This window comes from Gavia stellata, chromosome 5, assembly GCF_030936135.1.
Source record: "Gavia stellata isolate bGavSte3 chromosome 5, bGavSte3.hap2, whole genome shotgun sequence".
Classification (NCBI taxonomy): Eukaryota; Metazoa; Chordata; class Aves; order Gaviiformes; family Gaviidae; genus Gavia; species Gavia stellata.
In genome coordinates this window covers 42,738,131-42,755,791 of record NC_082598.1, presented here as the reverse complement: position 1 = coordinate 42,755,791, position 17,661 = coordinate 42,738,131, and the positions used below count along the sequence as shown (strand labels likewise).

At 38.4% G+C, this 17,661-nt stretch overlaps 1 protein-coding gene across 5 annotated transcripts in view; it reads left to right on the top strand.

Annotated features, from left to right (window-relative positions):
• Nucleotides 1-17,661, top strand: part of CLCN3 (chloride voltage-gated channel 3) — a 54,629-nt gene that overhangs the window by 22,720 nt on the left and 14,248 nt on the right. For 4 of the 5 annotated variants that reach the window (XM_059817423.1, XM_059817424.1, XM_059817425.1 and 1 more), the window contains exons 2-7: nucleotides 6,230-6,387; nucleotides 8,759-8,858; nucleotides 11,139-11,326; nucleotides 12,007-12,129; nucleotides 13,477-13,683; nucleotides 16,040-16,120. In XM_059817423.1, coding sequence (XP_059673406.1) covers nucleotides 6,230-6,387; nucleotides 8,759-8,858; nucleotides 11,139-11,326; nucleotides 12,007-12,129; nucleotides 13,477-13,683; nucleotides 16,040-16,120 — 857 coding nt within the window. The remainder of the gene's footprint in view (nucleotides 1-6,229; nucleotides 6,388-8,758; nucleotides 8,859-11,138; nucleotides 11,327-12,006; nucleotides 12,130-13,476; nucleotides 13,684-16,039; nucleotides 16,121-17,661) is intronic. The other variant, XM_059817426.1, reaches the window with a different exon arrangement.

Sequence of the window (17,661 nt, the reverse complement as noted above, 5' to 3'; positions counted from 1 at the left end):
TTTGTGATCTACTGGGTTCCTTCACTGGGGACTTCTTCTGAGAGATGTGTGAAGTAAAAAAATGCAACAGCGTATGAATGTCGCCAACTCACGTTTTGATTTGTTAGTGTTTTAAAGGTTTTATCTTGAAAATTTTTGAACTGTACCATAGTGAATAGTCAGTAATGGTCTGCTCGTGTTTTAAAGGTTTTAGTCCTTGCTGATGTGATCTTTTTCTTTTTAAATGAATTCGTTAAAAACTTACCAGGTATTTTTGTTTTAAAAAAAAGCGACTTTCATCAGCTGTGTGTTGCGCAGCGTTGCTTTCAAACCTGAAAGAAATCTACTGAGTTGCAAAAGGACAGGGGAGTATGGGATTACTACTAGAGGAGGTGAGGCAGCCTTTGAAAATGCTGTGCGTGGCACCTGAAAAATCCTGTGTGTAATCTACATAAATCAGCTTTTTGTCATGTTTATCACCGTTCCAACATCAATCAAGATTGAAGACTACTTGTATGAGGCGCATATATAGAGTACGAAAGAAGAGATATTCCTTGCCTCAGGGGGGACATAAGGCAAGGAAGAATCTGTAATGTGTAAAGCAACTTGTGTGAGCATAGCAAAATATTAGTTCTGTAATTTCTTTGTCCCTGCTTTACATCAGGAGGGACTAGCTAGACAAAGCAGGAGGTTGAATCAGTGTTGGGAGCTAACAGCCACTCAGTATAACCTCATGTTCAGAGGGAAATGAAGGAAAGCAATATGGTAAGGACTGCTTTTTCTATCAGGCATAGTGTCCCCTCAAGCGATTTTGAATTGTATTTTTTTCATTCTCATTAAAAAAACAAACAAACAAACAAAACCCCCACTTCTTCAGAGATGAGAGCTTTTTTTATGGTGTTGGAATCTACTTCTCTTATTCCAGTTTTGTCCCTGTAGCATTTTTGTTTGGTTTTGCTTTACCTCATTCTGGTCAGATGTCCCAAAGTACAGTGTTTTACTGTTAACCTTAATGCTTATTACAGGTTTTTTCTTTCAACACGATGCAGTATTCTTTATTAATTTTTTGTTGTTAGTTGTTTGTTTGGTCTTTTTTTAACAACTTCCCTTGAAGCAGTTCTTCAGCAGTATCAGAGCTGATGCAGAGAAAGAATTGTGCTGAAGGCTTGGAATTATATGCATAGAAGGATAAGAAAAGTCAGCTGCCTTCCTAGAAAGTAGTTCAGGCAAGACCTATAGTGACTGAATTACCTAAAAGAGACAATCTCCTTTCTCTAAAGAAGCATGTTGCTTGTATTGTCTAGAAGCTTACTGTCTGCAAGCTTTCAGTCTGTGATTGCAGCAGCTAGCTAGTTATGTGTTGAGAATACAGGATTGTTAAAGATGCTGTTGGAGAAGAGTGTGCTAATAAACGGATGCCAGCTATCTTAGTTTTGCAAAGTGTGGAAGGATTTTGTTGAATTTGCTTTGTAAGGATTCCTGTGAGTTGTATTGAGCCTCTGAGAGGATCAGTATATTACTATTTGCCTCCCTGTAGTAACATGGGTTGGTTTGGAATAACAGTAAAAATAAAAGTTCTGCCTGCCACTTTTACCAATTGCTCCTCAGTCTAATAAATCCTTAAGCAAACTCATACGTAACAAAAAGAAGGCTTTACTTCTTTACAGCTGCAGAATGGCTGGGGTGTGTACACACGGAAAATGGAGGTGTTCTCTTATCACAGCTAGGGGCTGTGCCTATATACCTTGTGCGCTAAGTGCTTGTTGTGGTTTTTAAGACTAAGGCTGCTTGTATCTTGATGAAAAGCACTTGCATTGAGTTATAGCCTGAGAAAGAGTCTTGAAACTTGAGGACTGGGGAAAAGGGGGAGGAAGGAAGGGAAAATGCTTTCTGAACATTGGGACTGTCCAGAAGGCTACATTTGCTGCACCCTCAGCAAGTTTGCAGACGACACCAAGTTGGGAGGGAGTGTTGATCTGCTTGAGGGTAGGAAGGCTCTGCAGAGGGATCTGGACAGGCTGGATCGATGGGCTGAGGCCAACCGGATGAAGTTCAATAAGGCCAAGTGCCGGGTTCTACACTTCGGCCACAACAACCCCAGGCAATGCTACAGGCTTGGGGACGAGTGGCTGGAAAGCTGCCCTGCAGAAAAGGACCTGGGGGTGTTGGTCGACAGCCGGCTGAAGATGAGCCAGCAGTGTGCCCAGGTGGCCAAGAAGGCCAACGACATCCTGGCCTGTATCAGAAATGGTGTGGCCAGCAGGAGCAGGGAGGTGATCGTGCCCCTGTACTCGGCTCTGGTGAGGCCGCACCTCGAATCCTGTGTTCAGTTTTGGGCCCCTCACTACAAGAAGGACATTGAGGTGCTGGAGTGTGTCCAGAGAAGGGCAACGAAGCTGGTGAGGGGTCTGGAGCACAAGTCTTATGAGGAGCGGCTGAGGGAGCTGGGGTTGTTCAGTCTGGAGAAGAGGAGGCTGAGGGGAGACCTCATCGCTCTCTACAACTACCTGAAAGGGGGTTGCAGAGAGGTGGGTGTTGGTCTCTTCTCCCAAGTGACTAGCGACAGGACAAGAGGAAATGGCCTCAAGTTGCGCCAGGGGAGGTTCAGGCTGGGTATTAGGAAAAATTTCTTTACTGAGAGAGTAGTGAAACATTGGAATAGGCTGCCCAGGGAGGTGGTAGAGTCGCCCTCCCTGGAGGTATTCAAGGAGCGTGTGGATGTGGCATTGTGGGATGTAGCTTGATGGGCATGGAGCTGTGTGGTATTGGGTGGGTTGGGTTTTGGTGTGTTGTGGTTTGTTGTTGTTGTGTGGTGTGGTTTTTTGTGTTTGGGTTTTTTTGGTTTTTTTGGTGGTTTTTTTTTTTTTTGGTTGGACTTGATGATCTTGCAGGTCTTTTCCAACCTTAGTGATTCTGTGATTCTGTGATTTGCTAAATGCTACAATTTATCAGTGTGATGGTGATTTCCTGCTTGGAGGTTAGAAAGTTGTGACGAAAAATCTATGTTATGCTAAGAATTTTAACAAAATCTATTGAGTTGAAATTTAAGAACGCTTCGATGAAACTGGCAATAAATGATGAGGATTTGCATGTGTTTATGCTGATGAGAATCATTATCGTCATAGCTGGAAGGAGCATCTTACCGTGTGAAATGCTAGAGAAGGAAGGGCAGAAAGGGAAGTGGAAGTTTGCAAAGTGTTGAGTATGGATAAAGGTATATTTCTTTAAATTCTCCTTTGGAATAGTTATATGCTACATAGTTCATAATACTAGCTGGAGAATGTCCTCTTCCACTGCTGTCAGACTTAATTATCTTAGTTACATAGCATTAGATTTGTACAGTTGTCCTCTTCATGGTCCTCTATAGGGCAGCCTTTCTACCTCACACTAACACAGGGTATCGTGGCTCCTTGTTTCTTACTTGGTAGAAGCTCATAGCTATTCAGCTGCATCAGGGGTTCATGGCAGCTCTGTATTCAACAAAACCACCTCTTCAGCTTCACACCTTGTTCTGTGTCTCCTCCCCATCATACAATAATAATTTATATTACAGTATTTAGTGTGCCAGCAAATGCTGCCGAAGTACGAACCTGACACAGTTTCGATGGGATTTTTATTGTATCCAGGCAATGACTATTCTTTGTAGTCTGCTCCAAGTTCTGCTTGGTGTCTGGTGCAGTGAGTATGGTGCCATCCCTGATGGTTTCCCTGGAGAGAAATCCAATTCAGCACCTTGTGATATGCACAAAACCATCTGTTACTGTTTGTGATACATTTATAACTCTCAACTCTCCTTTGCCTTGTGTGGCACAGGATTACACGCTCCTTATAGCATGATACTGCTTCATATATAGCAGGGCATAAAACCAACTTCCCGGGGCAAAGGCAAACTTTTGTCCTACCGTGATCACTTAGGTTCGGGAAACTGCATGATCACGTTGTAACTTTGTAGGAGATTAATAATTAAACTGTGGCTGAATTTAATTTATGTCCCCTTGCTTTGCGAAGGAGGTTAATTTAATGTAAAAATAACATTTTCATAATGTATTCCGTTATTCTTTTAATTTTGAGAGCTAAACTAATCATTACAGTGTGAATTTTGTTACTACCTCTTCCACAAGATTGACTTGCCCTTTCAGCTAGCCAGACGTGTATCATAGACCTGTTTCTAGTTATGAGAATTGGAAATGGCAAGATAATTGAATCCCTTATCCTAAAGCAAGGTTTTCACCATCACCTCTATTAGTAAATCTGATTTAATTTGTTGTTGTTAGCCTTTTATTAATGGAAGCATAGGTAGTGCTTCTTTACATCTGCCTTAAGAGAGACTAGCAGCAGCTTTGGGAAGAGATTTACAAGGCTTAGCTATGGTGAATAGATGAGGGAGACTTTAATATGGCATAGACTGGGATAAAAAACAGTATTAAGAAAGATGGCAGCCAGGCTAGCATGGGAGGGTGGTATTGGCATTGTTGAGGAGTTGTCTCCTGCATTTGCATTCTCTTCTTTTACTTTAATAGTTAAAAAAAAAGTAATCTTTTTATAAAATTTTATAGAATGTTAAGCTTTTCTATATGTAATGTGTGTATGTAATGAATAGATAGTAGTTTGTGTATCTTGAGAAGTTTAGATTGCATTTTGTCTTAATGGGATTTTTTGTGTTATTTTCTTGTGTGTTGTCTTTCACCACTAAGAAAATGTCCAAATAAACACTGCACTACACAGCAGGCATAAACTAGACCTCTCAAGCAATAGATGGCTGAGGCACACCTTTGGGTCTGAGTGTAATGCCAAGTGTCACACTGCTTCTGCTAGATCTCAGACTTCACAAATTTAAAAGGAAAAATCACATTTTACCTATGTATAAATCTACTTGTCAGTTGTTGTTGAGAGCTGGGGCTGGTAAACTCAGCATTTGTAGCATTTGGAGGTTTAGAGTACCTGTAAACAGGCCCTTTGAAGACTTTTTTTTTTTTTTTTCCAAAGTTGGAAACTTCTGCTGACAATGCCAAGAAGCTGAGCCTGCAATTAAAAAAACTCAAAAAAACAACCAACCAAACAAGAAAACCCAACTCAAAAAAACCCCACCTGCCTAACCATCCCAGTGTCAGTCTAGTGAAATGAGTTCTAGTGCCTGTCGGAACTGATAGAAGTCTTGGGCCTACAGCTTTAAGAACAGAGATTATTGTGGTATGCCATATGCTCTTGCCTGTATTATTTTGTTCTTAGTCAAACAAGTGAGAGTAATTACTCTTTAAATCATTGTCTATATTAACCTCATTATATATTTTCCTTTGATAGCAATTACTGTTGCAGAAGCAGTTTGTGTTGGGTGGGCAAATGGTGGCCATGCTATATTTAGGCAGCCACCCAGCAGAAAATTATATTTGGGGTCTGTAAATACACTGCAGGAACTCAAAAAAGCCAAGATATTACAGAACTGATGACATTTGAAAGCTTAAAAAAACCTTTCTTTATCACTTGTGAAGGGAGAAAAATTCTCAGTACTCTTCTTGCTCTTCTTATTCTGATCACTGAAAGAAATACTGTTGGGGATGTTGCTATGCAAGCTGCTTGTGAAGGAACTAGCTAGTGATGACAAATTAGCAGAAAACATTTTCTTTATACAGTATTTCCAACTTTTCATGACTGAGAGCTGTTCTGCGAGTTAACTGAAATAAATAAATAAATAAATAAAAAGTATTTGCTTGGCTTTCTGTACTTTTTAGCCGCACTGATAATTTGTTGATAATTTTAGGTTTGGTTTAGACATGTAGGAGAGATTGGTAATCAATGGTATGTATATTTAAAAAGAACTGGCAACTTATGGAACTGCTGTGAACTTTATACCTAATCATCTGATTTTGTTTTCTTACAGTCAGATTTTCCTCTAGTAGTTCATAAACTGAAATAAACTTCAAGTTAAATGTGTGTCGAAGCTGCTCATTTTTTCCACTTTGTTGTATTGAAGTTTCTCTGGCATCTGCACACAAAACAGAACAACAATTTGACTAGTACATTCATATTTAACCAGTGGAAGTACAAAGTCACTAAGGTGCAAATGTAACCTACAGATGAGCAACAGAAAAAAATAGTGACATGCAACCTTGAGAGACTTAAATGAAGTAAAATGTGCATATTATGGGAAGTGTCTTAATTGTTCAGAAATTTTATACGCCGTAGTGTTATGAACATTGGAATACTTTGTTTATTGCAGAATTAATTAATTCCTGTCTTTACTCTGCCACAGGAACTCATTATACAATGACAAATGGAGGAAGTATCAACAGTTCAACACATTTACTGGATCTTCTGGATGAACCAATTCCTGGAGTAGGAACATACGATGACTTCCATACCATTGACTGGGTTCGAGAGAAGTGTAAAGACAGAGAAAGGCATAGACGGGTACTTGAGATAAATAATGATACTTGGAAAGTATTTTTTGTTGGATGTTGGAATTAAGGTCTGATCTAGTAAGACATACAAGTATGTGCATACTTTAAGTTTGTAAGTAGTTACATCAGCTAGAACTACTTGAAAGCTATTAAAAAATTGATCAATTGCATTGATACCTGCAGTCCTGCAACACTATTATAACTCGGAAAGGAAACAGTAATTTAATAGAGTAGGAATAGTTCCCTGTTACCCAAATGACATTTTTACATTGCCTTTTTTGCATGCTAGTATATTTAAGGCTATTTTCCAGTGTAGATATATTTGTAATAGTACAATAGTGCTTATGGTGGTACTTGGGCAGAAAAGTGAGCTCTGATGTATATTGCTTTTATACTGACTCAAGTGTATCTGTGCTACTGCTAGTAGTGCTGCAGTTGTTTGGATTATGGAAAGTGAAAATTCTCATATTTAAAACACTTACATCAGTGTATATATGCTTAACAAAAAAGTAGTCCCAGTATGTATGGTAATGTCCTTTCCACTCTCGCATCACAGAACTTGCTTTTCTCCTCTTCTCTATTGATTTCTTCAGAAGATCTTCAAAGTTCAGGCCATTCATCTTTATCAGTGTGCTCTGCAATGAGTTCTTTCATGAAATGGACTCAAGTTGTATTAGTAACATGCTAGATACTGTCACTCATGTAATAGACTTATTTAATAGCATTTTAGGAGGAAATACGCTATTTAGAGCCTTACTGCCAAACTTTTAGGATGTTTACATTAATTAACTTTCAAAACAGAACAGATTTGGAGATGCGATTTTGCCTAAAATATTTTTAACTGATCAAAATGAGTAGTTAAAAATTAATTGTAATTGTATAGAGGGGTCAGGGGAGAGGTTCCTTCATGTACAACACTGTAGCTTTATTCTGCTTTCTTTGGAAACACTATTTTTAACTTTCTGGAAGCAAATGTAGGATGTATATGCTGATTTACTTCGACATGGTCAACAAAATAATTTTACACTAGTTTAAAAAACTAAACATCCACAATTGCACTATCTAGTGCATTTTTAAGGAAAAGAGATCCTTGGACAATGGATCTGAGAACACGTACCTTGTTTGAACACTTTTAATGAAAAGTAAGAAGGTGTTTTCCATGTAATACTTCATTTCATAATTTGATGTCTAAGCAGTAATTAACACAATGCCACCTTTACGCTGCAGATGCATAGGTTAGTGTCTAGTGGATATGCCATTGGATAGAATGCTGGGCCAGACCAAATCCTGGCAAGGCAGATCACACCTGGAAATAGGTTATCTAGTGTGAAGTCTCACAGCTGTCACTCATTTTAATGTCTAAGACCAGAAAAGTCAGACAAGACAGTTCACAGTTTATAGTCACAGAACTACTGTGAAATTTATAAATATGCCCTGAATGATAGGAGACTGTCTGGCCGTGTAATCAAAGATGTAGAAAGAAGAAGGAATGAGTGCTAGTTCATGGTTGTTTTGAAAGACATGCTACTGTAGAAACAACTTTTTTATTAAAAAAAAAAAAGTTTGAGAATCTCACAGTTCTAGAGGAAACTATGAAATATATTTGTTTGCTCTAGGGGTGGTATTTTTTTCTAGATTTCCTTGTTTAGCACTGTGCTTTCTTGGTTTGTTTGGGGGTTTTTTTCTGTTTGTTGCACATACTTTCTCCCTCCTTTTACAGGAAGTAAAAATCGTAATAGGATCCAATTACATAATGAAGGTTTAATCATAAAACAAGTTAGGCACAATTTTCAGCTAAATGCACAAAATAAACAAGGCTAAAATAAGAATTACTGTTTTTCCAGTACAATAACTTTAGATGTCATTAGTAATAGTTGTCTAGAAATATTATAGTCTAGTTATCCAGTTTCTGGTTTTGTTTTATTTTTGTGTGGTTTTTAGTCTAAGGCTAAAAGAAAGATGTTTATATTTGAAATAGAAATTTAGGAATTAGAATGGTATGGAATAGCTTATTAGTAGTACACTACAGTGTTGAGGTTCAACAAAAAATAATTTAAGATTTAGGAGAGAAATAATTTTACAATTACATGTTTTAGATGTGTATCATACAAAGTATTCATTTATCCTAATAATGCTTTTCCTGGGTTTTAGTTCTTTAAATTAAGCAAATTTACTTTCCTCTGTCAGTTGTTTGATGTCTGAATAACCAAGCTGATTTATCTATGTAAAGCACTAAATACAAGGAGAATGCTTGTAGTTTAAAGAGAGGGTATATTTGCCTGCAGCTTGCATCATGCAGTTCGTATGTCATACTTACTTTTTTTTCTGCTATTCACATTACAGAAACACATACAAGTATACATAACGATTTCTCTTTGCAGATTAACAGCAAGAAGAAAGAATCAGCATGGGAGATGACAAAAAGTTTGTATGATGCATGGTCAGGATGGCTAGTGGTCACACTAACTGGTTTGGCATCAGGTAAGTCAAAAACCAGAGGATTTCTTTCTTACACTTGTCAGCAAGTATAGTTACTGCGCTTTTCATTTGTGTGTTATCCACCAACCTGGATAAGAGCTGGTTCAGACTACTACCGTAATTCCGTGAGGGAAGGAAAACATTGGCTACCTTGATATACAGGCTTTAGCGTTTTGACAGGAGGGTTTACTAATCAAATGGAAAACATACTAATCAAATGGAAAGCTGAATTTAGTGAAAGTTTCTTAGATTTTATTGAACTTCCACCTACTATACTATCAGTGTTCTTTAACCCTGTGATTGAGGTTGGTGTTTTCCCTTTCTGTTAAATTGTGCTTTTTTCCTGTAGGGTTTCTTGTGAAAGTGCATTAATTGATTGTGCTAGATGGTTTTTCTGCTATGGGTTTGTTTTGGGTTTTTTTGCTAGAACCTTTACTGAACCCATTAGCTTATTGCATATGGAGCAAAAAGTAGCCCTTGTATATGTGTAGTTTTGGTAAACACACTTCCTTGTAAAGCATGTGTTTATACATGAGCAAAGTCTAGCTATATGTGTATGTCATACCTTTCTAGAGGTTGTTGCACAGAAAATATTAGCTTTAACAGCTAGAATTTGTTGGCTTCTACTTCAACTCTTATCTTTTCTTTTTAATGTATTTCAGGATGTGTTTTATAGCTAAAATCACCTGCTAGTTTGTGGCCCCGCTGTCACGCAGTGCTGCTTTCTATCAGCATAGTTTGGAGTGACCAAAATGTGCAGGAGTAAGAAGTCAGAAACTTTGTGCCCAGATTTTCCAAAAAAGTATCAAACAGAGATCTTAGATTAAATGCTAGGAAAATTGGATTAGTTGCAGGGTATGGCTATGCCTGTCAAAAAGGCAAGGTAACTGTATAATTACTACTTAGATATATACATAATCACTTTCAGAAATCACATATAAATTAGTAAATATGCAAAGTTTGTAGCATGTTTAAATACCTCTGAATGTACAAACTGGGAGTTTATGATTACTGGAAATTGCTTGTGATAATTTGGGTGGGAACGTACAGTGTTGTGTTTCCACCCCCTAAGCTGCTATGTGTCTTAAAATTGCTTTACTATGTTTCTGAGCAGCAAAGCGAGCAAATTCTGGCCGTGAACATTCCTAGGTTTTTCAGTTTCAGTTGTTTTCTGGTTTATGTGTCTAGTGAATCTTAAATGGTACAACCTTGATTTCAGTCATGGGGATCTCTTACGTTTATGTATTTTAATTAAGTTGGTTGAAATTTTGTTCTACAGAAATACTGCCTTTGACTTTCACTTTGGTTGGCCCAGGATGTCAAACTGAGGGTCTGTCAAGATTAGTAAATATAGATTAGTTAATCAGAGGTAATTCTCTACTGCCAACTTACACAAGTGAATTGTGGCTGTCTCTAGACAGCTATTTATAGTAGCGATTAATACCTTAAAAATAGTAAATTATAACTAATCAACAGTTGTACATGTTCACAAAAATATTGATTTTAGAAGTGGTTTTTCAGTATACTGCTACCATAAAAAACTATTTTGCTTTTGTAAAGTAAAGGGGGAGGTTAGTTATTTTTTTTAAATCTTCAAAGGAATTTCCTAAGTAATGCCTATTTTTTTGAGGACTCTTCAGCAAGTTTTCCACATGTAGTTACAACACAGAATCCCTCTTAAGCTTTGAGTTTGTGAACTGCCTAGTATCTATACTGTTTGTTACCTGCAGTAGGAATTTTACATGCTCACCAAGTTACAGAATTAAGTCATTTTGTATACGGATCATATGAATGTCATCAGGGTTTATTTCGTGTTTTATTTATGTTCTTCTAAAACTATTGGTGGCAAGGTAAGAATTATTTTCTCCAAATATGCTGTTCTGTACAAAACATGGTAGAATAGTTCGAGTTCTCTGAGGCATGGCAGTGTAGTTTTGTCAGAAGGTCTGTTGTATTTTTCATCACAGAAATGTATCAGTCCTCTTTTGATTCTTAACTCCTTAGTTTCAGTGGACTCTTGGAGAACTGTGGCATAGGAAAAAAAGCAAAAAGGAAAAAAAAAGATGCTTTTAACTTGGACAATATACAAGGTACTAGATTCTTCAGCAAGTACTAATCTTACCATATTGCAAATAGGATATATTCCTGAAAATCAAGAATATTTTAAATGTCTATTTCTTTAGGTTTCTGTAATTTCAATTAATACCAGCACATTTCTTCATTTTAGCTGTGTGTGTTATTCCTATTTACCAGAATATTAATACAAAACTGTTTCTACAACAGGGGCATTGGCAGGATTAATTGACATTGCTGCTGACTGGATGACTGACTTAAAGGAAGGCATTTGTCTTAGTGCTTTGTGGTTTAACCATGAACAGTGTTGTTGGGGTTCAAATGAGACCACATTTGAAGAGAGAGATAAATGTCCGCAGTGGAAAACATGGGCAGAACTAATAATTGGGCAAGCAGAAGTAAGTATATACTCATTCTTTGATGGTCTAGCTCAACAACTCGACTGAACATGGAAAGAAAATAATGGTCTTAAGGTTAGGGTACCAAACACAGATTTGGGTTCTACTATCTGCTCCATTTTTCAGCATTTGAATTGATTAATAGGTTATAGTGTAATAAATGTGCATTTCATGCACTGCAAGGGGGCTTGGAGTGTTGCAGGTGTAAGGAAGTTATGAGAGTATAGAGCTGTTAATAATATGACAGTTGCTATTCTTGATCATAGCTGTACATAAAAAAAAAAAATTAAATTTGTGGTGTTCTCTGACAACTAAGAATAGATTGGTTTTATTTTTTCTACCACAAAATTTTTTAAATAAAGAGGATTTACTCAGTAGATTTTTGCAGCTAATAGCTATTATAAAAAATACGTGTGCTATGTTTATTTTTTCTTTTTAAGGTTAAGTGTTAGAACACTTTCTACCTTGTATAACCCCATCTTTGCTGATGTGGAGGTGTCATGACTTTATGCTTTTCAAACAAAACTCTCTCTTGGCTTGGGAATAATTACTGTCCCTCAAAACGTGTGCATAAGTGTGTGCTTGCAGCAGGAGTACTTCTGGGTAATTTAAGTAGTGATTTTGCTCCTACATCAAATGTTATATTCTGACACGTTTTTGGTTTTTGTTTTTGCTTTTAGGGTCCAGGTTCATACATAATGAACTACATAATGTACATTTTCTGGGCTTTGAGCTTTGCCTTCTTAGCAGTTTCTCTGGTGAAGGTATTTGCACCCTATGCCTGTGGCTCAGGGATACCTGAGGTGAGGTCTAACTAATATATACATTATAGATGTTTCACATTAATGTGAAAATTCCTGCTGCCTTACAGGGTCAGGGGGAAGGCAAGAGGGAGCTCTCTGTGGCTTTAATGAAATACATTAATACAAGTATTCAAATTGAAATAATGTAATTGTGCTGATTGTTGCTGAGAAAAATACCCCAAATTTTAGAGCATTGCCTGAGTTTGTAGATTTTGCTGTGTGCTTCTGGCTGGAATACTTTCTAAGGAAGCATTTAGTTTAAGACAGTAGACTTCCAAAGAGCGATTTCCAAAGCTCCCTCCAATCCACACCTTCCCTACAGTGATAAGAGAGCAGTGGTTCATTGACAGAATGCGGGTCCTTTGATGCAGCAATTGATCTTCTGTTGTACTGGCTTTAATTGCCTTAACTAGCACAAACCACCAAACAGTCACAAAGAAAAATGTGTAATATCCTCAAAAACTCGTTCTTTTTACAACTGCTGTCTGCTATTATACACAGAATGGGAGGGAAGAACTCAAAGACAAAGTCTGGTCAGTCTCATTTCTCCATTCTGTAAATATTTCTTTATGTGTGTGTATTGTAGAAGCTGAAGGACAAATCCTGCCTCTGAATGAGCCTGGAGTAGTTCTGTGCCATTATTCCAGAAGAGATTTCATCCTAAATTGGTTTCCAAATTTAGCTAACCTTTACTTTCGAGACACAGCTGCCCAGTGTTGTGTGTACATCTTATTTATAGACATGTTGTCCTTTCCTACGATAACTATATAATTTCCTATATATGGGCATATTTTCCAGGCTAATAATATGACACTGTTAGGCAAAGTAATACCTTAAGCAAGTGGCACATCTTTTGTAGTGGAAAAAGGCTGATGTTTTCCATCAAGGAATCTACTGTTAAATTTTTATGTAGAGATGGTAAAACATAGGAGAAAACAGAGAGGGGTAAAATTGATGCAAATGTGATATTACTACATTAGATGACCTTGAGTATAGTTTTTGCAGGTTTATTTTTCCTTTGGGAGTTTTCTGACTTTCACTTGATAATGTACATCATAAACCAATGAATGCAGTCTTAGAAGATACTGCAGATTAATTTTCTACTGAATGTAATTGATAATGTTGTTGTACGTTATTGTCCAGTGTTCAAGAGTAAGTTGCAAATGGAAGGCCTATGGCAACCAGATGGACTTAGTGTACCAATCTGAACAATACATGTTTTAAAGTGTGCTAAAGTTAGTCATTTGAAAAGGTTGTTTTTGAAGTTATGCAGCTAAAATGATAAAAGTAATTGTTTTCTGAAGAAAGGAGAATTCAGTAATATATATTATTTTTTCTTTCTTCCAGATAAAAACTATTTTGAGTGGCTTCATCATCAGAGGTTACTTGGGGAAGTGGACTTTGATGATAAAAACCATTACTTTAGTCTTGGCTGTTGCATCAGGTTTGAGTTTAGGAAAAGAAGGTCCCTTGGTACATGTTGCCTGCTGCTGTGGGAATATTTTTTCCTACCTCTTTCCAAAATACAGCACAAATGAAGCTAAAAAAAGAGAGGTAAGTTCTTGCAAAAGTGTTTTTAGAATGTATTGAATATCCATGAATTTACACCTATGTTTAAAAGATGATATTTGTTCTCTTGGACAATGTTTAGGCTTGGATTATCAATGTTATTTATTGTGTTAAGAACAATGTATTATCCCTAGCATTCTCCAAGGTAAATTGTTTCCATATCAGACTAAGGTTGCATTTCTCCCACCTCAGAAATAATTTGATTTTACTTAAATTCTTTCTGTTCTTGGCTCTACATTTTGGTAATTGATGAGTGTCTTTAGTTGTGAGGACAGCAGAGGACTTTTCAATCCATGAACAAAGTATTCCTGGAAAAGGTTTATTGACAACGGTGTTTCAGCTCTATTTCAGTTTGTTGTTGTTAGCGAGAGTGTGGTGGGTTAGCCTTGGTGCCCACCAAGCCACTCTCTCACCCCTCCTCCTCAGCAAGACAGCAGGAGAAAATAAGATGAAAAGCTCATGGGTCAAGATAAGGACAGGGACATCACTCGCCAATTACCATCACAGGCAAAACAGACTAGACTTGAGAAAGATTACTTTATTGCCAATTAATAACGGAGTAGTATAGCGAGAAATAAAACTAAAAACACCTTGCCCCAACTTTCTCTTCTTCCCAGGCTCAACTTCACGCCTGACTCTTCTATCCCAAAGTAGCACAAGGGGATGGGGAATGGGGGCTGCAGTCAGTTTGTAACGCTTTGTCTGTGCAGCTCCTTCCTCCTCGTGCTCTTCCCCTGCTCCAGCGTGGGGTCCTACCCATGGGAGACAGTCCTTCACGAACTCCTTCAGCCTGGGTCCTTTCCACAGGGTGCAGTCCTTCAGGAACGGACTGCTCCAGCCTGGATCCCCCACAGGCTGCAGTTCCTGCCAGAAAACCTGCTTTTGCGTGGGCTCCTCTCCACAGGCCGTGGCTCCTGCCAGGAGCCTGCTCTGCCGTGGGCTCTCCACAGGCTGCAGCTTCCTTCCTTCAGGGCATATCCACGCTCCAGCGTGGTGTCCTCCACAGGTTGCAGGGTGGAGATCCACCCTGTCATGGTCCTCCATGGGCTGCAGGGGTAGAGCCTGCCTCACCATGGTCTTCTCCACGGGCTGCAGAGGAATCTCTGCTCCGGCACCTGGAGCACCTCCTCCCCCTCCTTCACTGACCTTGGTGTCTGCAGGGCTGTTTTTCTTACATTTTTCTCACTCCTTTCTGCCACAGCTGCTGTGCAGTGCTTTTTACCCTTTCTTAAGTATCTTATCAAGAGAGGCACCACCACCATCACTGATGGGCTCAGCTTTGGGCAGTGTTGGGTCCGTTTTGGATCCAGCTGGAACTGGCTCTATTGTGCGTGAGCGTAGCCTCTGATGTCTTCTCACAGAAGCTACCCCTGCAGCCCCCTGCTACCAAAACCTTGTCACGTAAACCCTATAGAGAGTGCCGTGCTAATGAAAGCAAGTATAGTCACAGAGAGTAGCAAAATTTAACAATCTTATTAATTCAATAAAATTTTCGTACTGTAAAATAAAAAAGGGTGTCATCCCAACTGTGCTTCAGTTCTCAGGCTGAACTTCTAGGAGGAGACTGCAAGTGGGAAATTCGGGTTCACTTCGTATTTTAAAACTGTGTATTCTTAAATTGTTTCTTACCTGTGGTTTAGCTGCTTATCTCAGAATAATGTAATAATTGTTTGAGTTTCTCTGTTTATTCTTCCACAGGTGTGTATGGGCTACTACCTCGGGGTCAGTGTTCTTGCAAGGGATTTGTCCAGTATTGTTACAATTAGCATGCACTTTAACCATCCTCGTATATTGAACATAATTCATCCATGATGCTGTAGGACCAGCTGCTGCTTCAGTTCCTCTTAATCTCTCCCTTAATCTCAGTTCACCTCAGATCTTTTTGCAGGTTTTTGCTTGAAGACTACTGAGCACAAATCTCCAGGACTGATATAAAAGCTATGTAGTCTGTCATTGATTTTTTTTCTCCCTTGAATTACATTTGTGATTGGTGGACTTCTCCGCCACGCACATCTAACACAGAGAAAGCTTACTACAATTTCTTGAAAATGAGATATCAGCAGCTTCATAGTGAAGCCCAGACTCCTTTGGGTGCTTCGCTGGGGAGGCTTTGAGCAGCATCCTTGGCATAGTCATGGCTAGTCCCTGGTCGGTGGCTGCTGTGGCCTCTGGCCACATTTTATAAGCATTCTGATACCCTGATGATGCTTTTCTGTTAGCAAGTCTGTGTGTTCTTGATAGAAACGTAGAAGAAACTGGTAACTGTAATGAGATTCCATTCTTCATGTTTAAAGCATATCACAGACTGCAAAAAAACCCCATCACCATTGTTCTTTTCCAGGTGTTGTCAGCTGCCTCAGCAGCAGGAGTATCTGTAGCCTTTGGTGCCCCAATTGGTGGAGTCCTTTTCAGTCTGGAGGAGGTATGTCAAGAGATGGCACTGAAGGATAGGTATTAAAAATAATTATTTTAGCATGAATAATGTTAGACTCCTTTAAGCTGCAGAGTCTGTCCTAAGAAGGAAATTATCTTTGGGCCCATATTTCAAAGTCAAGAGTCCTGTCACTGGCCAACTCCTAAAGATATTTTTTCTTTTCTTTGGATGGATGTCGGCTTTGCTTTATTCTCAGTTATATTTTTCTAGAGACGTGCTGAGTCAGTTAATAATTGCAGTTTAATACAGATAGACATACAGCAGTTTTTCACTCTAAGAGTCTATGCTAAAAAAAAATTTTAAAAAATTGGGCTTTTTTTTTAAATTCTGAAAGAGGCTTTAGAAACCTATTTGACAGTTTTGTGAAGCAAGTTTTTAAACATTACTTTTCTTAAAGTTTCAGACACTAAACACAATTAAATATGTTAATTATTAAAACAGCAAATATGCTATAAAACTGACCTCCAAGGCAACCAAACTCTCTTCTCCAAGAAATGTTTCATATTAAATTAGTTTTCATTAGTTGTTTTCAAAATACGTAAGAATGTTACTTAGATCATTAGCATTTTTTAAAAACCTAAAAATCTAAAAATCTGAATTGAAAAAAGGAAGCAAAATATTCTTTCTTGTATAATTTTGCTATATCATTAGGGGATTTTGAGGAATTCCTTTGTTGCCAAAAAAATTCCAAAAAAACTCAGAAGACAACTCTCTTGAAATTCAAATCAGGCTATGTGGTGCTTAAGTATGAAATTGCATGGTCTGTTTTGAGGAATGTTTGTTTTAATCATACTTCATAAAAATAGCACATCTGCCAGAAACCTTTCAATGTAGGTTGAATGGAAATGACACAGTATTAGCAGGAAATTTTAGAGAACAGCTAGTACATAGTCTGATTCTTATGAATGCTAAAAAGAGATACGTATAAACAGGGAAGCTTTTAAACATAAATTACTATGCATTATTTCCTGACAGTCTTAAAAAAGCAGTGGTTTCAATACTGCTTTACTATTCTATTTAAAACTGATTCTCCCCCTGTACTCCGCTCTCATGAGACCCCACCTGGAGTACAGCGTTCAGCTCTGGGGCCCCCAACATAAGAAGGACGTGGACCTGTTGGAATGAGTCCAGAGGAGGACCACGAAGATGATCAGAGGGCTGGAGTACCTCTGCTGTGAGGACAGGCTGAGAGAGTTGGGGTTGTTCAGTCTGGAGAAGAGAAGGCTCCGGGGAGACCTTACAGCAGCCTTCCAGTACCTGAAGGGGGTCTACAGGAAAGCTGGAGAGGGACTTCTTACAAGGGCATGTAGTGATAGGACAAGGGGTAATGACTTTAAGCTGAAAGAGGGTAGACTGAGATTAGATATTAGGAAGAAATTCTTCACCATGAGGGTGGTGAGGCACTGGAACAGGCTGCCCAGAGAAGTTGTGGATGCCCCATCCCTGGAATTGTTCAAGCCCAGGTTGGATGGGGCTTTGAGCAGCCTGGGCTAGTGGAAGGTGTCCCTGCCCATGGCAGGGGGTTGGAA